This window comes from Ammospiza nelsoni, chromosome 31 (genome assembly GCF_027579445.1).
Source record: "Ammospiza nelsoni isolate bAmmNel1 chromosome 31, bAmmNel1.pri, whole genome shotgun sequence".
NCBI classification, from domain to species: Eukaryota; Metazoa; Chordata; class Aves; order Passeriformes; family Passerellidae; genus Ammospiza; species Ammospiza nelsoni.
The window spans coordinates 1,183,787-1,200,549 of NC_080663.1; the positions used below are offsets into that span (position 1 = coordinate 1,183,787).

The 16,763-nt window shown below is 53.0% G+C and overlaps 1 protein-coding gene, 1 long non-coding RNA gene and 1 pseudogene across 2 annotated transcripts; 2 read left to right on the forward strand and 1 right to left on the reverse strand.

The window, feature by feature from the left end:
- The first annotated feature begins 2,602 nt into the window (after positions 1 to 2,602).
- LOC132085564 (uncharacterized) lies at positions 2,603 to 6,064 on the forward strand. The gene is made up of 3 exons (XM_059491020.1): positions 2,603 to 2,923; positions 3,194 to 4,201; positions 4,392 to 6,064. The coding sequence occupies exons 1-3, from the start codon at positions 2,909 to 2,911 to the stop codon at positions 5,259 to 5,261; spliced, it is 1,893 nt and encodes a 630-aa protein (XP_059347003.1). The 5' UTR covers positions 2,603 to 2,908; the 3' UTR covers positions 5,262 to 6,064.
- Positions 6,065 to 7,257: 1,193 nt separating this feature from the next.
- LOC132085605 (class I histocompatibility antigen, F10 alpha chain-like) lies at positions 7,258 to 13,191 on the reverse strand (annotated as a pseudogene).
- Positions 13,192 to 13,299: 108 nt separating this feature from the next.
- LOC132085626 (uncharacterized) lies at positions 13,300 to 16,311 on the forward strand. The gene is made up of 2 exons (XR_009420251.1): positions 13,300 to 13,496; positions 15,546 to 16,311. It is a non-coding gene; the product is annotated as an uncharacterized LOC132085626 (long non-coding RNA).
- The last annotated feature ends 452 nt before the right edge of the window (positions 16,312 to 16,763 follow it).

Below are 16,763 nucleotides of genomic sequence, written 5' to 3' on the forward strand. Positions count from 1 at the left end.
AACAAACTTCTCCGCAGCTTCCGCCACGGCTTTCCCGGCATTGCGGCTCCGGTGCCTCCGGCTCAGCGGGAAGAACTGGAGCCTCACTTCTCCTACCCCTTATTAGGAGCATCAGTGCATCGCTTTGATTTCCCCCAAAAAGGGAAAACCGCCCCAAACCCCTGTGGATGAGTGGGGGAGGGGAGAGATTTCTGACAGAAAACTCCAAAAACTCAGAGGAGGATCATGATAAGTGTGGAAAATAGGTATGATTCGTGCTGACAAAATTGAAACAGTAATCAATATTGATATAGTAATTAATATTTGGAAATAATAAAACACTTAAAAGGTGTAATTCCAAGAAAGAAAGGGAGAGGACGGGTTCCATCCCCCCCTCTCCTTTTTCCTGCAGATGTTCAAGGATATAAGGAAAAGCAAGAGATAACAGTTACTAAAAATTAACAGAAAGGAAAATCTGGTGGGGTCCCAGGAAAATGCTAGTTATAAGAGATTTAGTGCTTTGACACTTAAATAGAATATTATGTTCGTTTTGGCTTACATTATACTGGCTTGGTGCGCATGTGTAACCCAAGGGTGAATGAAAGGACATCGAGGAAGAGGAGAGGCCTTCATCAGTGACGACCCCCAAAGACGGGTGTGACCACCAAACCGAGTGGTGGAGCATGCGCCGTGAAGGTGGTGATGAGGGCCGAGGTAGAAGTGTGATGATTCGAAAATGGGAGGAGATGGCATTGACACATGGCACAAAAGGGGGAATTTTTGCTTGGCAGGCTCCCGTGTGAGGTGATAGGGGTCCAAGGGCCCTGCACTCCGTAACCCTCGCCGTTTGTTTTTTTTTTTTTTTTGCTTATGTGCTATTATTGGAACCAAATTATCCCTTATTTTAACCAAATTATATTGTCAATATTTCAAGTGTATCCGATTTCATATATTCTAAGCTATTCAATGAAAATTGCTGCTACCTTTAATATAGTTTGGTGTTTTTGATGATGAGATAATTGGGCAAATATAACACCACTCTACTCCCTCTCTCAGGCCTGCTCCAGCAGTGCCTGACAGCTCCAAGCAGGGCCCTGCACCCAGGCCCTTTGCAATAAACCCCAAGTTCCATGACCTGGCTTCAGAGATCTCTTGTGTCTTTCCATCCCGACCGTCCTGCCCCTGTTGTCCTACAAAAATATCCCCAAAAAAAAACCAAACTCTAGTGAGAGATCACAAAATTACTCCAAAAAAATTCCAAAAAAATCCCCAAACTCTGGTCAGGGACCATGAAATTACCCCAAAATGGCCAAAATCTGGTGAGGAGCCCCAAAATGACCTGAAAATACCCCAAAATGCAGTCAGGTATGCCAAAATATCCCAAAATCAGGGCAGGCACCCCAAAATCTGGTCTGAAGGCCAAACTCACCCCAAAAACACCTGAAAATACCCCAGAATCCCATCAGAGACTCCTAAATTACTCCAAATCCTCCCAGTATCCAGTCAGGGACCCCAAAATTATCTGAAAATACCCCAAAATTCCCCACATGCCGCAAAATCCAGTCAGGGACCCCAAAATAACCCCAAATCACTCCTAATCCAGTCAGGGACCCACAAAATCCACTCGGGGAGCTCCAAACTTCCCTCAGGATGCCCCAAATCTATTCGGAAACTCCCAAAATCCTCCCAAACCCACTCAGAATGCCCCCAAATGCCCTCACAACCTCCAATTTACCCTCAGTACCCCACGTCCCCCGCAGGGCTCCCATATCCTCCTTAGGACCCTCGAAAATCTCCTCAGAATCCCCGCAGATTTCCTCATGAGTTCTCCATATCCCCTCAAGACTCCCCCAGATCTCCTCAGAACCCCACAAACCCCCTCAGGATACCTAATTCTCCCCCAGGACCCTCCACATCCCCTCACCACGTCCCAAACACCCTCACAACCCCTCAGCCCCCTCACATCCCCCCAAACCCCCTCAGGACCCCCCAAATACCCTCAGGATCCCAAATTCTCCCTCTTTCCCCCTCACAACCCCTCCAATCCCCTCAGGAGCCCCCAGATGTCCTCACGACCCCCAGTTCTCCCTCTCGATCTCCCCAAACGTCCTCAGGACACCCCACATCCCCTCAGGACCCCCAGTTCTCCCTCAGTCCCTCCCAATCCTTTCATAACCCCTCCAAACCCCCCTCATCGCCCCTCCCCCTCTCCCCGCTCCCGGTGCTGACCGCGGTCGCTGTCGCCCATCCCGCGCTGCCGGGGGGGGGTCCCGGGGCTCCTTCGGCGCCCGCAGATTCCCGCCCCGCCCCCTCCCCCCCCGCCCCGCCCCCTCCCCCCCCGCCCCGCGGCCTCAGCCCCGCTCCGCCGGCGCTGGGCCCCACGGGGACCACAATGCCCACAATGCACCGCGGATTCGCCGGAAGCAGCTGCCGACGCCGAAGAAACGGGAACTTCTGCCAGTACTTCTGGCCAGCGCGGCTTCTGATTAGTCCGCGCCGCCTTTGGGGCTTCTCGGCAGAGGTCTCGCGAGAGAAGCACCGCGGCCCTGTTTGTTGAGGGCAACTCTGCGGGCTCCTCACAACCCTCCGCGTTCCCTCGTAAATCCAGCCGGGAACGGCGAAATGAATCCGCCTAGAAATGGTGGCATGGAGCCTAAATCCCCTGGGGATGGAGCCTAAGTACCCTCCTATAGAGCCTAAATCCCCTGGGATTCAACCAAAACGGCCAAATCCAGGCGCTTTCCATGGATAGGGGCGGTACTGGAAAGGGCGGGCGGTGACGTCACCTCGCCCAACCCCTTTTCCGGCCCCTCCTGAGGCGGCTCCGCCTTTTCCCGGCGCCAACCCCGGGGCCTGTTCTGGGCCAGAGCCGGAGTTGGTGCCGGGGCTCCTTCGCCAGCGGAGCGTCCCCAAGGTGTCCCCAGTGAGCATGGAGCCCCAAGAGGTGCGACGGGAGGGGGGAAAACGTGGGTTGCTGAAAGAGGGAAAGGATACCGGGGCGGGTGGGGAGGTGGCAGAGGGGACAGCAGTGAGGGCAGGAGGGTGCCAGACGCTACGAGGGAGGTGGCAGGGGTGGCAGCGGGAACAAGGGAGGGACAGACGGGCAGCAGAGCCCTCCAGGGAGGGGCAAAAAGGGCCCTTCGGGGGCAGGGGGCCACACCAGGAGGCCATAAGTGCCACCAGGTCCCTGACACCTTCCTTTTTCCCTCCCCAGCCGTCCCCGGCCCTGCTGCAGCCACAAGTCACCGTGGTGGCCATCCTGGGTGAGCTGCTGGACGCCCTGAGCAGTCAGGACGAGATGATGCAGCCCTGGTCCCCATGGTCCCTGTACTGGGACCTGGAGTTCTTCACCAGGGAGCTCTGGGTCACCCTGCACCGCATTGATAACGCCTGGTGGCCCCAAGATGTCACCTCCGATGATGATAGCCCTTTCAACGCCCTGAGGCAGACCCTGGCTGCCTACAAGAGCACCCCAGGGACCACCTTGTTACCTGTGGGATTGGCGGTTGGTGAGTGGCTGTGGTCGGTGTCTGCGCTTGTGAACAGCTGGGTCCGGCTGGCCAGGGCAGCCACCAAGCTCCACAAGGCCTGCAGGGATTTGGCCACCAAGGCGGCCGACAGGGTGGCCACCGCCGCCGCCCGGGCCAGGGAGCTGCAGGACAAGGCTGCACATTATGGGACAGCTCAGGAAAACATGGTGGAGCTGGGTCAGGCCCTGGGCGGGGAGGAGAGGGCCAAGGTGGTGGCCGGGCATGGAGCCCAGGTGAGGAGAGAGGCCAGGCTGACTGCCAGTGAGGCAACAAGGGCCACCATGGTGAGACAGCGGGTGGAGACGGCCTTGGGGCTGCTGGAGCGCTTGGTGGCCGCATGTGACGAAGCCACTGTGTTCCCCCGGGAGCTGCTGCGCCTGCTCAGGAACACCAAGACCGCCTTGAAGGGGATAAATGAGGCATCTCTCAATGTCCTCAAGGGCTTGGTGGCCAAGGTGGCCCAGGCCGAGCGGCTGTGGGAGGCCAATGCCCGCCTGGCCAAAGATCACCTGCTGGGGGCAGTTGACGACTTCATCAAGGTCTATTTCACCGGTGGTTGCGTCAGATCCAGTGCTTGTGAGGTGGCCGAGCGGTGTCAAAGAGCCATCGAGGACATCCCAAGGCTCCTTCGACCCCCAGAGCATCCCCAGAGTGTCCCCAATGTATCCCCAGTGACCATGGAGCCCCAAGAGGTGCGATGGTGGGGAGAGGGGAACAGAGGGGACACTGGGGGGGACACGGGGGGTGGCGGGAGGTGGCAGTGGGGACAAGACACTGACAAAGGGACGGAAGGGCAGAGGGGACTACTTGAGGGCACCGAGGCCACCGCAGGAGGCCAATAGTGCCACCAGGTCCCTGACACCTCCCCTGTCTCCTCCACAGGTGTCCCCTCCACAGCTTCAGGTGCTGGTGGCCGTGGTGGCCACCCTGGGCAAGCTGCTGGCCACCATGACTGGGCCACACAGCGACAAGTCCCCAAACTCCTTACATGAGGACCTGAAGAACTTCACCCGGAGCCTTCGTGCAATCCTGAACCACGGCAATGTCACCTCTCTGGGCCACCCTGGTGTTGCCTCCCTGGGCCGGGCCCTGGCCACCCTTGGGGCCACCCCTGGGACCACCTGGGCCAATGGGAGAGCCGTGGCCAAGGCCTGGCGGGAGTTGGTGGCCAGGCTCGTGGACCGCTGGGACTGGCTGTCCAGGGAGGCCACCAAGCTCCGTGACAACCACAGGAAGGTAATCGTGAACCAGCAGCTGATGGTGGCCCTGGACAAGGAGGAAGTGGCCAGGGAAATGGCCACATACGATGCCCAGGTGGCGGCAGCCACCAATGAGGGAATGGGAGAGGCTATGGCGGCCACCAGGAGGGGACGTTGGTCAGTGGTGGCCCTGGGGCTGCTGCCGCGCTTGGTGGCCACATGTGACAGAGCCACCTTGTTCTACTGGAACATGGAGTGGCGGCTCAGGGACATCGAGGCCATCCTGAAGGGGACAAACGAGGTGTCCCCTGATGTCTTCCAGGCCTTGGTAGCCAAAGTGGCCAAGTTTGAGTGGCTGTGGGAGGCCAGCACCTGCCTGGCCAAGGATCACCTGCTTGGGACACTTGGGGGCATCGACAACATCCTCTTGAGTCCCTATGGTGGCTGGGGTGGCCCCGGTGGCCCTGGCAGGTGTGCAGTGGCCAAGCAGTGCCAAAAAGCCATCGAGGACATCCCGAGGCTGCTGCAGGAAAGTTTCACATGGGAGCACTGACATCATCAGGGACATCGCTGAATCCTGATGGGAATTCCTGGGGTGACATCACTGGGGACACTCAGGGACAGTCAGGAACAGGGGACAGGGGTGTATGGGTCCCCTCAGCAGCTTCCAGCTTTCCACTGTGCCTGCAGCACAGCCAGGTCATAAATGGCAATTTAATAATTGCCTTTTGCACTCTTGTATTGCCTTCTACACATTGTTATTGATCACCAGCAATTTGATACAGCATTTGATACCAATATCGATTATCGATGATTCATTGTAGCTGCTGGTTGGTGCAATATAATCTCGTAGTTCATGTGTGCACCATACAGCCTATTAATAATTAAATAAATGAATGAATAATTGAATAAATAAATGAATGAATGAATAAATATATAAATGCCCTCTGTATGAATCACACCGGGCTGATCTGAAGTCTGTGTCAGACACGTCACTTGACCATTGTCACTGCCATATTTTCTGAAAAAATCCTCTTTGCCCAGGATTCTTCTCCTGGGAAGCCGAGAAGCCTCAGTGAAAAAAATAAAATAATTATCTGATTTGCTTCTTCTGTGCTTTGCTGCTTTGGGATGTGGTTGGAGATTGTTTATGCAACATGTGAATTGTTTTTACTTAATGACCAATCACCATCCAACTCTGTCGGGACTCTGGAAGGAGTCACAAGTTTTTATTATTCACTCTTGTTAAGCCTTCTGTCTGTATCCTTTCTCTATTCTTTAGTAGAGTTTTAGTATAGCATTCTGTAATATAAAATAATAGCATAAAATAATAAATTAGCCTTCTAAGAACATGGAGTCAGATTCTCAGTTCTTCCTTCATCCTGGGGACCTAGCAAATACCACAGACCCCACTGAGGGACAAGTGGTCAATAAATCCACCTCAGTGTTCCTTGAGGGGAGCACAGCGAGGGAGCTGCTTCAAGGTGCTGTCACTGAGATATTTCCCCTTGGAAACCCTGGGTGGGATCCAAATACACCCAAGCAGATGGCAAAATTAAAATGATATCAAAGCCTCGTGGAATGTGGGTTAAAACTGTAAATTAGTCAAAGTTTTACCCACTGAGGCAAAATTATGATGAATCACCCACTGATTTTTGAACAGGTGAAGAGATCTGCCATCAAATATTCTGATCTAGATTCTGAATCAGTTGATGGTAAAGCACATCTGGTTTTGTTTTGTGTAGTTCAGGCTTCAAAAGACGTAAGGAAAGATAAAGGGAGTTCAAGACATGGATAAACTGCTGGAGGTTGCCTGGAAGGTATTTTGGGACAGGGGCCCAACTGAAAGAGTTAATCCCAGCCTAGCAAGAAGGCAACTCGGGAAAAGTCACCCAAGAAAGCTTCCCCTCTGGAGAAGGCTCAGAGTGCATCCTGTAAGAAATGGGGGCATTGGAAAAAGGACTGTCCAGTGCTGAAAGAAAAATCATCAGTCCCTGTCGTAGCAGTGGTCCCCAGCAGGGAATAATGAGCATTGACTCCATGATTGCAGCAGGCTGATCAATCACTTTGTTATACCATCCTTTACTACTAAGAACAACCCATGGCCCTTGCCTGACAGTCACAACACACACGCAGATCCAATTGGTCAATCAAGCCAAACAACCATCGCCAGTGGCCAGTTGTTCTGGTTTGAAAGCAAAACCAGTGAGAGACTCTAAGTCAGAAATAAGAGTTTTTACAAAAAGGGAAAAAACCCCAAAATACATGAAACACAAAAGAAAAAGATATATAAATGTATAATGCACATAATAATGTATATAAAAGATATATAGATGTATAGACATATTGATATATTTAAAATACAGAATGAAACCTTACACACAGATCTCACTTAAAATTAGGTGTCTTTGTGGTACACAAGGGGTTTCCCCGTCCTTCTGCATTACCCACCCAGAGTAACCAGGTTCTTGAGAAAAAACCTTGCTGCCCCACTTTGGGTGCCAAAATTATGTTCTGGTTAGAAAGCAAAACCAGTGAGAGACTCCAAGTCAGAAATACAATTTATTAGGAAAAGAGAAAAAAACCAAAAATACATGCAATAGTACAAAATGAAACCACTGACAGAGTCAGAATAAAACCAGACACCCTGCTAGTTAGGGTGGTGGTGGCAGTCCAGATGAAACGGTCTTGTTGATGTGGTGATCCCGTAGAAAAGATCTGGCAGGTCTTGTCCTCTAGAAACCAGTGGGTAAGGGCTGCCTGTTCTGTCCCAAAGCCTGGATTATATCCAGGTGGGGATGCTGAGCTCCTCCCCACTGGGCAGAGCATCTCCCAATGGGCTGATATCAGTCTGAGTCATGATTGGTCCTTGATTGCCCATCAAACAGAAATGGCTCCTGGAGGGAGTTTTCTCTGAGTCATGGGGCAAGGCATTGATGGGCCCATACAGTAAGGGTGTGATAGCTCTGAATCCATGTGCTTGCCTTCCAGTGGAAGTTAAAAATCCATTAATTCCTCACCTTATTAACCTGTAAAGCAAACCAGACAACAGCCTTGGTTATAGGACCTATGTTTAGATGAGGGCGTGCGAATGGGACAAATACAACCATGGTCACATGCCACCCAAACTAGGACCACATGGTGACACCTAACAAGGTTTCTGTATCAGCACACAAAATTAGATTACTCAAGAACTGTTATCCCCTTTTTGTTTCTATGCCCTTGAGCTTCACATTGGGTGCCAAAATCTGTCTTGGTTTGGAAAGACAGGAGTCTGCTAAGGAAGGCAGGAGCCTCCCCTGAAATGGAGAATGTAAACCCTCCCCACCCCTCCAAATTGCTATAAATTTGGAATTAAGAGACCCTCCGGCAAAAATATGGGAGCAGAAAATAACAGTTCTTTACTAGGCAAGAAAATAAAAAGATAAAATAAACAATACAGTGCACTAGAACAACACTGACAGAGTCAGAACACAACCTGACACCCTGTTGGCCAGGTTGTTGGTAGCAGTCCCGTTGGAAATGTGGCTGCAGTCCTCCTGGAGTGTCAGGTGTGGTTCTGTTGGAGCAGGGATCCTGTAGAAAGGTGCAGTCTTCCTCTAAGATCCAGTGGAAGGAGAAGCAGCTGCTGTTTCTCTGGGGATGCAGTGGAGAAAGCCATGCTGGTGGTCCAGAACCTCAAGATTATATCCAGGTAGGAATGCTTGGCTCTCCCCTCTGGGCGGAGCATCTCACACTGGGATGCTGTAGTTCTTATCAGTCAGGCAGTGACATTAATAGCCTGTCTCCCCGGTTGTAGAAGAGATAAGGAAAACTGCCTACTTAACAGAAAACAACTGCCATACAGATGGGAAATAGAATACAATTTGCGTGACAATCCAGGACATTGCCCAAAGCAGGATTTATTGCCACAAGTAGATTTATTGCCCAAAGCAGGATAATTTCACACCAGAACTAAAGCATTGTAAATATTTGTGGTTCTTGCCTTTAAAACACTGGGAAATGGAAAACTGGAAATGGATCTGTTAGAAAGACCTGTGGGGTGGGTGGGAGCAGCAGGATCAGCTCTGGTGGCAGCTCTCAGCTTTCCTGGGAAGAGGGAAGGGGCCGGATCCAGCTCCATGGATCACTCAGGCAGCAATTCCTGCCAGGATGAGAGAAGGTCATGGTGTCACCCTGTCCCCATTCCACAGGGTAGACCTGGCTGGAGTCCATGCAGAGCAGGAGCTAATCCAGGATCCCACATGATCCTACTCAAATCCTGCCACAGTCCTGCTCCATCCATCCCACCCAATTCAGAACTGGAATCCTTCCCTGATCTCACTCTATCCATCCTGGACCGATCCTGCTCCATCCATCCCACCTAATCCTGCTCCAGAATCCAGCCCCAGTCCCACTCTACAATTCCCCCTGATCCCACTCTGCATGGACCCCTGCCCTGATCCAGAATCCTTCCCTGATCCCAGTCCATCCATCCTGCCCCAATCCCCCTCTGGAATCCCACCCTGATCCTGCTCCGTACCTGTGCTTGAGCTGTTGGTTCCCGTGTCCCTTCCTGCAGAAAGAGAAGATCCATGAGATTCCAGAACAGATCACACACTGGGATTAACCCCTGGATCCATCCTGGGATCTGCACAGAAGGGATCCAGAGCTGGATCCACCATTGGAACTCACCAGCTGCTGGGTTGTATCCATTCCTGTCCCTCCTCCCTGTGGAAACAAAGTGGGATCAGCGTTGGTGGCACAGGATTCCCAGAACAGTGCCGGGTGGATGCGTGTCCCTTCCCGACCCCCATCCCGTGTGTTACCGGATTGGAGCTTCCAGATGCCAAATCCGATGACGACAATGAGGATGAGGATGGCAGTGATGATGGACACAGAAACCACCACAGTGACATTCCCGCCAGATGTCGGCTCTGGGAAACGCGGAATAGTGAGGAGGGGAGGGGGATGCCCATTTGGGAATTCCAAATTCCCAATCCCCACATTCCCAGCCTCACCCCAAGCGAAGATCCCAGGCTCTGGCAGTCCGGGATGCTCCACCCTGCACCGGTACTGCTCCCGCTCCTCCGGCAGCGCCTCGATCCTGGCCCAGGTGTGGAAGGTGCCGTCGCTGTTGGGAATGATCCCGCCCCACTCTGTCTCCTGATCCAAGGTTTCACCCCCTTTCATCCAGCTGACTGCGATGGTGTTGGGGTAGAATCCATACGCGTGGCAGGACAGGATCAGCATCTTGTGTTCCTCTTTTCCAGACACATGGACATCAGGGGGCTCTGGAATAGGATAATGGTGATAGACATCATTGGAATTCCATGAGAGTGGGACTGGGGTGAGTTCTACCTATGGAATTCCCACAGGAACGGCATGAGAGTGAGATCTACCCATGGAATTCTCACTGGAGATGAGATGTATCCATAGAATTCCCACAGGAATTACTGTGTTCCCAAGTCCCCTATCCCCAAATCCCAAATCCCCACAGGAATTCTGCTCCCACCTTTGCGCTCCAGCTCCTTCTGCCCGTATCTGATGTATTTCTGGAGCCATTCAGGGCATTCATGCTTCAAGTAATTCATCCAATACTCAGCCACGGTCCCATCCTGCTCCCAGCGCCTCCTGATGATCTCACCAGCGCTGTCGGCCGCCACAAATCTCCTGGATTCCAGGTCAAAGGAAATTAAATCCCGCCCATCGCAGGCATTCCGGTGGGATCCACGGATGCTCCTAACAGACAGGAGGTCACAGCCGGAAACTCACAACCTCGTGTGGAGACCTGGAGGGATTGTATCCACAGAAACCCATGGAACTGTGTCCCAGCCCCACAGAGCCCCATTCCAGCCCCATGGAGCCCCAGAGTCTGATGGAGACCCACAGAGCCTCATCCCAGCTCCTTGGAGCCCCATGGATGCAAATCCTAACTCCACAGATTCCAACCCAAGCCCACAGGTCCCATCCCAGCTTCACAGATCCCATCCCAGCCCCATGGATCCACATCCCAGCCCCATGGATCACAAGATATCCCATCCCAGCCTAATGCATCCCCATTTCAGCCACTTGGAGCTCTGTGAATCCACATTCGTAACCTATAGATCCCATCCCAGCCCCATGGATGCACATTCCAGCCCTACAATTCCTATCCTAGCCCCACAGATCCCATCCCAGCCCCATGGGTCCCCATCTCAGCCCTACAGTTTCTATCCCAGCCCCACAGTTCCCATCCCAGCTGCATGGATCCACATCCCAATCCATGGATCACAAGATATCCAATCCTAGCCTAATGGATCCCCATTTCAACCACTTGAACCCCATGAATCCACATCCGACACCTATAGATCCCATCCCATCCCATCCCCCCAATCCCATCCCACCCCCACAGATCCCCCCACTCACCCCAGCTCTGGTTGTATCGCTCCTGCAGTGTCTCCAGGTTCTTGGCATCCATGTGCTGGTTCCTCATACTGTTCCGGGTCTGCCACTCCCAAAATCCTGGCTCGACTCCATCCTTCATCCACTGCGTCAGCGGCTCCAGCCGGCCCTGCTCGCTGTCGTAGCGCACAAAGGGGATCCCATCCATGAACCCCATTTGCATGTACTGGGGGATCCCCGGGCTGGGCTCTGACACCGCCACGTGCAGGTAACGCAGGGAGTGGAGAACTGGGGGGACACGGAGATTTGGGGGGTTGAGGGGATCATGGATCAATGAAAGGGGAACTGGGAGAGCTGGGAAGGGGTTTGGGGATCCTGGGGCCAAGGAAAGGGTGTGCAGGGTGGGAGAGGTGGGATGGACAGGAAAGGGCCTGCAGGGGGTCCTGGTGTCCAGGAATAGGGGCTCAGAAGGGGGAGGGGGTGGTGCAGGGACTGGGAGAGTGGGATGGGGGTTCCAGGGGATCCCTGTGCCCAGGAAAGGGGGTCCAGGGATCCCCAGTCCTAAGGAATGAGGGGTCAAAAGGTGGGAGGACCTGGGAATAGGAGTCTTGGGGATCCTTGATGCAGAGGAAAGAGGAGTTGGGAGCTGAGAAAAGCAGGAATGGGTGTCCAGGGGGTCTCAGGGTCAAGGAAAAGGGGGGACTGGGGAAGGCGGGATGGATGAGAAAGGGGGTGCAGAGGGGGATTGGTACTGGATAAGAGAGTGCAGGGGGGTCCCAGTGCCTAGAAGTGAAAATTCAGGACCCCAAAGAACCCCCCGCCAGCAGGACACACGGTTGAAGAAATGGGGGGACGCAGAGATTGGGGGGTCTGGGAGCACCCAAGGGTCGGGAAGCGGAACTGGGAGAGCCGGGAAGGGTCCAAGATCCAATGAAGGGACTGGGAGAGGCGGGATGGGGGATCCAGGGGTCCCCGGTGCCCACCAAAGGGGGTCCAGGGGTCCCCAGTGTTGAGGGCAGTGGGGTCTGGGAGCTGGAAAAGGCAGGGATGGGGGTTCAGGGGTCCCTGGGTCACAGAAAGGGGGGTCTGAGGCTGGGAGAGGCGGGCGGATCCCGGGGACGCAGCTCGGGAGACGGAAAAATGAGACGGGGAAAAGGGGAATTCCAGGGAATTCATCTGGATCCCACTGGATCCTCGCTGAGACCCCCGGGACCCCTAGGACCCTCTGGGACTCCTGGAACCCCTTCCAGGAAGCGCCGGGAATAGAGAACTGGGAGGACGCAGAGATTCGGGAGATCTGGGGGTGCAAAAGCCGAGGAAAAGGGCGGGTCTGGGGTCTGGGAAGGCCGGGAATGGGGGTGCAGGGGGTCCCGGAGCACTGATGGGGGTGCGGGGAGATCCCAGTCCCGGATCAGGGGTGCAGGGGGGTCCTTGCACCTGGACATGGAGATTCAGGGATGTCTCAGTGCCCAGGAATGGGGGTTCAGGGGGGTTCCCCCGTCGTTATTCGGGGTTCAAAGGGATCCTGATCCAAGGGACTGGGAGATGCGGTGGGTCCCTGGGCCAGATAAGGGGGTGCAGGGGGATTTCCCTGCCAAGAATGGAAGTTCAGGTGATTCTTTTCCCAGAATTCGGGGTTCAGGTGGGTCTCAGAAAAAGGAGTTTCACGGGGTTCCGGTGCTGGGGAAGGGGGCACAGAGGGGTCCCCGTGCACAGAAATGGGCGCTCAAGGGGTGCCCGTGCTCAGGAATGGGGGCTCAGTAGATTCTGATGCCCGAGAATGGGGGTTCAGGAGGGTTTCCCTGCCCAAGAATGGGGTTCAGGGAAGTCCCGGTGCCAGATGAGGGGGTACAGGGGGTCCCGGTTTGGGGGAGGGGATAGAGGACCCAAACTGGGGCAATGGGGGATTCCTGTGCCCAATAACAGAAGTTCAGGAGGGTCCCGGTGCCCGCAAATGGACGCTCAGGGGGTTCCCGGTTTCTGGGTTCCCCCTCACCTTTGGTCGCGCCTCCCGGGTCCCCCAGGAGCCCCAAGAGCCCCCAGAGCAGCCCCAGACCCAGCGCTGGAGCCATGGCGCTGCTCGGCTGCGGCCCCGCCCCAGCCATGGCCCGGCTCCCACAGCCGCCTCCGGCCCCGCCATTGGCCCCGCTGTCTCCTGTCCGCCAATGGCAGCCCGATCTGTCAGTGACGTCACCGGTCACCGGGCAGATCCCGGTCTCGCAGGTTGGGACGCGGAAGCGAAAGGGACCGAGGAGGGCGGGGCGGGGAGGGGACGGAGGATTTGCAGAGAATCCCTCTGGATCCCGCTGCGACCGCCCTGGAGCCCTCTGAGAACCACCTGGGAACCCCTGGGACCCCCTTAAGGAAGCGCCTGGAGGGGAGAACTGGGGGGATCATGAAATTTGGGAGATCTGGGGGTGCAAAGGTGAAGGAAAAGGGCGGGTCTGGGGTCTGGGAAGGGCGGGAGGCCCGGAGAGGGGTGCGGGGGGTCCCAGAACACGTGAAGGGGGTCTAGGAGGGGTCCCAGTCACGGATAAGGGGGTGCAGCGAGGTCCCCCTGCCCAGGAACGGAGGTTCAGGGGGTCCTTTTGCCCAGGAATGGGGGGTGAGGGCAATGGGGGTTCCAGGGAGTCCCTGAGCCCAGGAAAGGGGGTGCAGGGCCCCCGGTGTTGAGGAAGGTGATGGGTGAGGGCAATGGGGAAGGCAGGAGGGGGGGTCCAGGAAAAGGGGGTGCGGGGGGGTATTGGAGCTGGATAAGGGGGTGCAGGGGGATCCCCGGGCTGGATGAGGGGAAGCAGGGTGATCCCGGTGATGGATAAGTGGGTGCAGGGGTTCCCTGTGCTGGATAAGTGTTTCATTCTTGTTGTTATTCATATTTCTCAAGTCCCATACTGTAGCAAGCTGTTTTCTCTGCAGCACAGTTCTTCATGCATCTTCTTAGGGGCTCCTCCTGGGCTCTCGACCCACCCCTTTTATCCCAGCTATCTTTACGAGCCACAGCTGCTGCCCGACCAAGGACTTCGCAGCTGCGACTCATTTAGAATAGCTAGGACCCACTTATGTAACACATAGGACTCTCACTACATTTCAGTTGTTGTATTCTTATTGCTGTTATAACAATACATATATTCACAGATAAGATATATCCACAGATAAGGGGGTGCAGGGGGGTCCCTGTGCCTGAGAATGGAGGCTTTGGGAGGGTTCCAGTCCCGGATATGGGGGTGAACAGGGGTCCTGGTGTTGAATAAGGGCATGCAGTGGGGTCCTGGTACCCTGGAATGGGGGTTCAGGGGGAGTCCCTTCCTGGGAATCAGGGTTTGGGAGGGTCCCGGTGCTAGATAAGGGCCTGGCTGGGATCCAGTGCAGGGGGTCCTCGTTCACAGGAATGGGAGACTCAGGGGGGTCCTGATCCTGTTCAGGGTGTGAAAAACAAAATTCACTGCTTAGAGTTTTTAAAAGTTTAATAGTAATAGTAATAGCAATAGTAATAGTAATAGTAGTAATAACAATGAGAATAAGAATAATAACAATAACAATAATAATCCAGAAAAGGACGATATTTCCGCCCCCCCTCCCATGCGCTGGAGTGCTCTTGGCAAACAGCCAAAGAACACAGGGGTGTACACAGACCATGTTATCTTTATACTGTTACATTGCTGAGATATATGCACATTCATGTGTTTCATGCATTATTCAAAAATTCTTGTGAACTTTCTGATGTTTTGGGAAGTTCTTTCTTTGACTTCTTCACACTCCAGCTTATCTGCACAACATCCTGTGTGTCAGGTCAATATATTTTATTTCTTTTTGTGTCTCCATCCTGCTGTTTCACATCCTCTGATAAGGATGCAGTATGGCCTCCCTAATTTTAATATGGTATTGATAATTGTCCTTTGGTGCTCTGCTTTGTGTCACGGTTATCTTATTACTTGGACAGGCTGGTCAGTGGATGGCCTTACACTGTTTTTAGTTACACAAAAGCCTTTTTCACATCTTATGTTTTGCTAAGTGTTGGGAAATTTACCTGACTACAGACTGGAAAAGTACAAAGCCGTGGCTAATTCCAAGTTCTGCACCTGCTAGATAGTGTATCCTTGGGCCTAGCTGCAGTATGATAACTAATAGTGAAAGAGACATGAGAAAAGAGAGATGTAACCCCTGAGGAATGAAGAAGAGTTCATGGTATAGTTTAACCAATAGATTGCTTGCCTTACAGAATATTCATGAGCTTATTATTTGCTGTATAAGTATTTGATGCTTTCTTTAATAAACTGGACCTGTGATGAATCACCTGGTGTCCTGGTCCCCTTCCTACGACAGCTAAGTCCTGCTGAATCATGATTTTAAAGGGTCAGGATTTTAGCTGAGTGTTAGAACCAATTAATGTTGAAGTTAGGTACACCAATGTTAGGTTAATGATTATTGGATGCTTAAGCTAAAGCTAATTGTTATATTATGAGCTCATTTGTAGAAAGAAGTGGAGCAAGTGAACCATTATAGGAACATATTGAAACCAGTAGAACAATGCCCAGCACCTGATGAAGACCTTCCTGACTTCATCCCTGGGACCACTGGCCCAATTTGAGACCACCGACCCAATTCAAGAGAAGAATTGCGCACGCGTGAAGGACTAATAACTTCATTTTAATACAACGCGGGGATGGGAGGTGCTGGGGTTATGTATATGTATTATTTTGGGAAATAAACAGGAGGCAAAAATCCTTATGTAGTGCGGTCATGCATTTTGAGAATGACTCCCCTGTGCTGCCCACCAGTGTAATAAACATGCAACTTCCTAACTTTTGACTAGTTAGAGAGACTTTGTCCATGATCCTCAGTTTTAATGATTCAGTTACAAAGCCAGCCAGGAGGAGGCTCTGCTGGGCTGTGAGACCAGCTCAGGTCATGGACCCCCTTGGTGCACCCTGTGGAGAAATGGCTACATGACAGAAGTCACATAGACATTCGCTTGTTAGCCGACCAGGAGTTGGGAAAGTACTGAACACAGCTAGTTGGAGTTTTTGCACCTGCAAGATAGCGTGTCCTTGGGCCTAGCTGGGTATGATAACAAGTGGACAGAGAGACGTGGGAAATAGAGAATGTAGGCCCAAAGGAATGAGGAAGAGTTGATGGTATAGTTTAACCAATAGTTCGCTTGGCTTACAGAATATTCATAAGCTTATTACTTGCTGTATAAGTGTCTGATGCTCTCTTCAATAAACGGAACTTGCTGTTGACTCATATTGAGCCCCGAGTTTTCCCTGCACCTGACAAATGGCTCATCCCCGACAAAGGCCGCATTCTGCAACAGCACCCCCAGGATATTCCTGGAAGAGTGGGCTCTGCTGCACAGACTGTTCATCCAGCAGCAGACAAGGACCCCTGACTACTAAAACTCCAGACAAAATGGTATGTTTAAAAATTGAGACAGTTTTAAACAGTGACCGGTAAGGTGTGGTCAGGAGAGGCCCTTTGGTAAGTCATGGGAGATGTCCCACGTGCAATTTGTGCCTCTGTAGTGTGCTTGCAAGCTGAAGTTGCAGTTGAAATCTGGTTGCCAGCAGAAAGAGTTGTTGAACTGTTGTACTGAGCTCGGGCTTTTGGTGCTGCCATTTGTTTCACCATAGAGAGCTTAGTTTGCCACCAACTGAGGCTAGCAGTCGTAAGGGCAAATGCTGGTCTAAGGTTG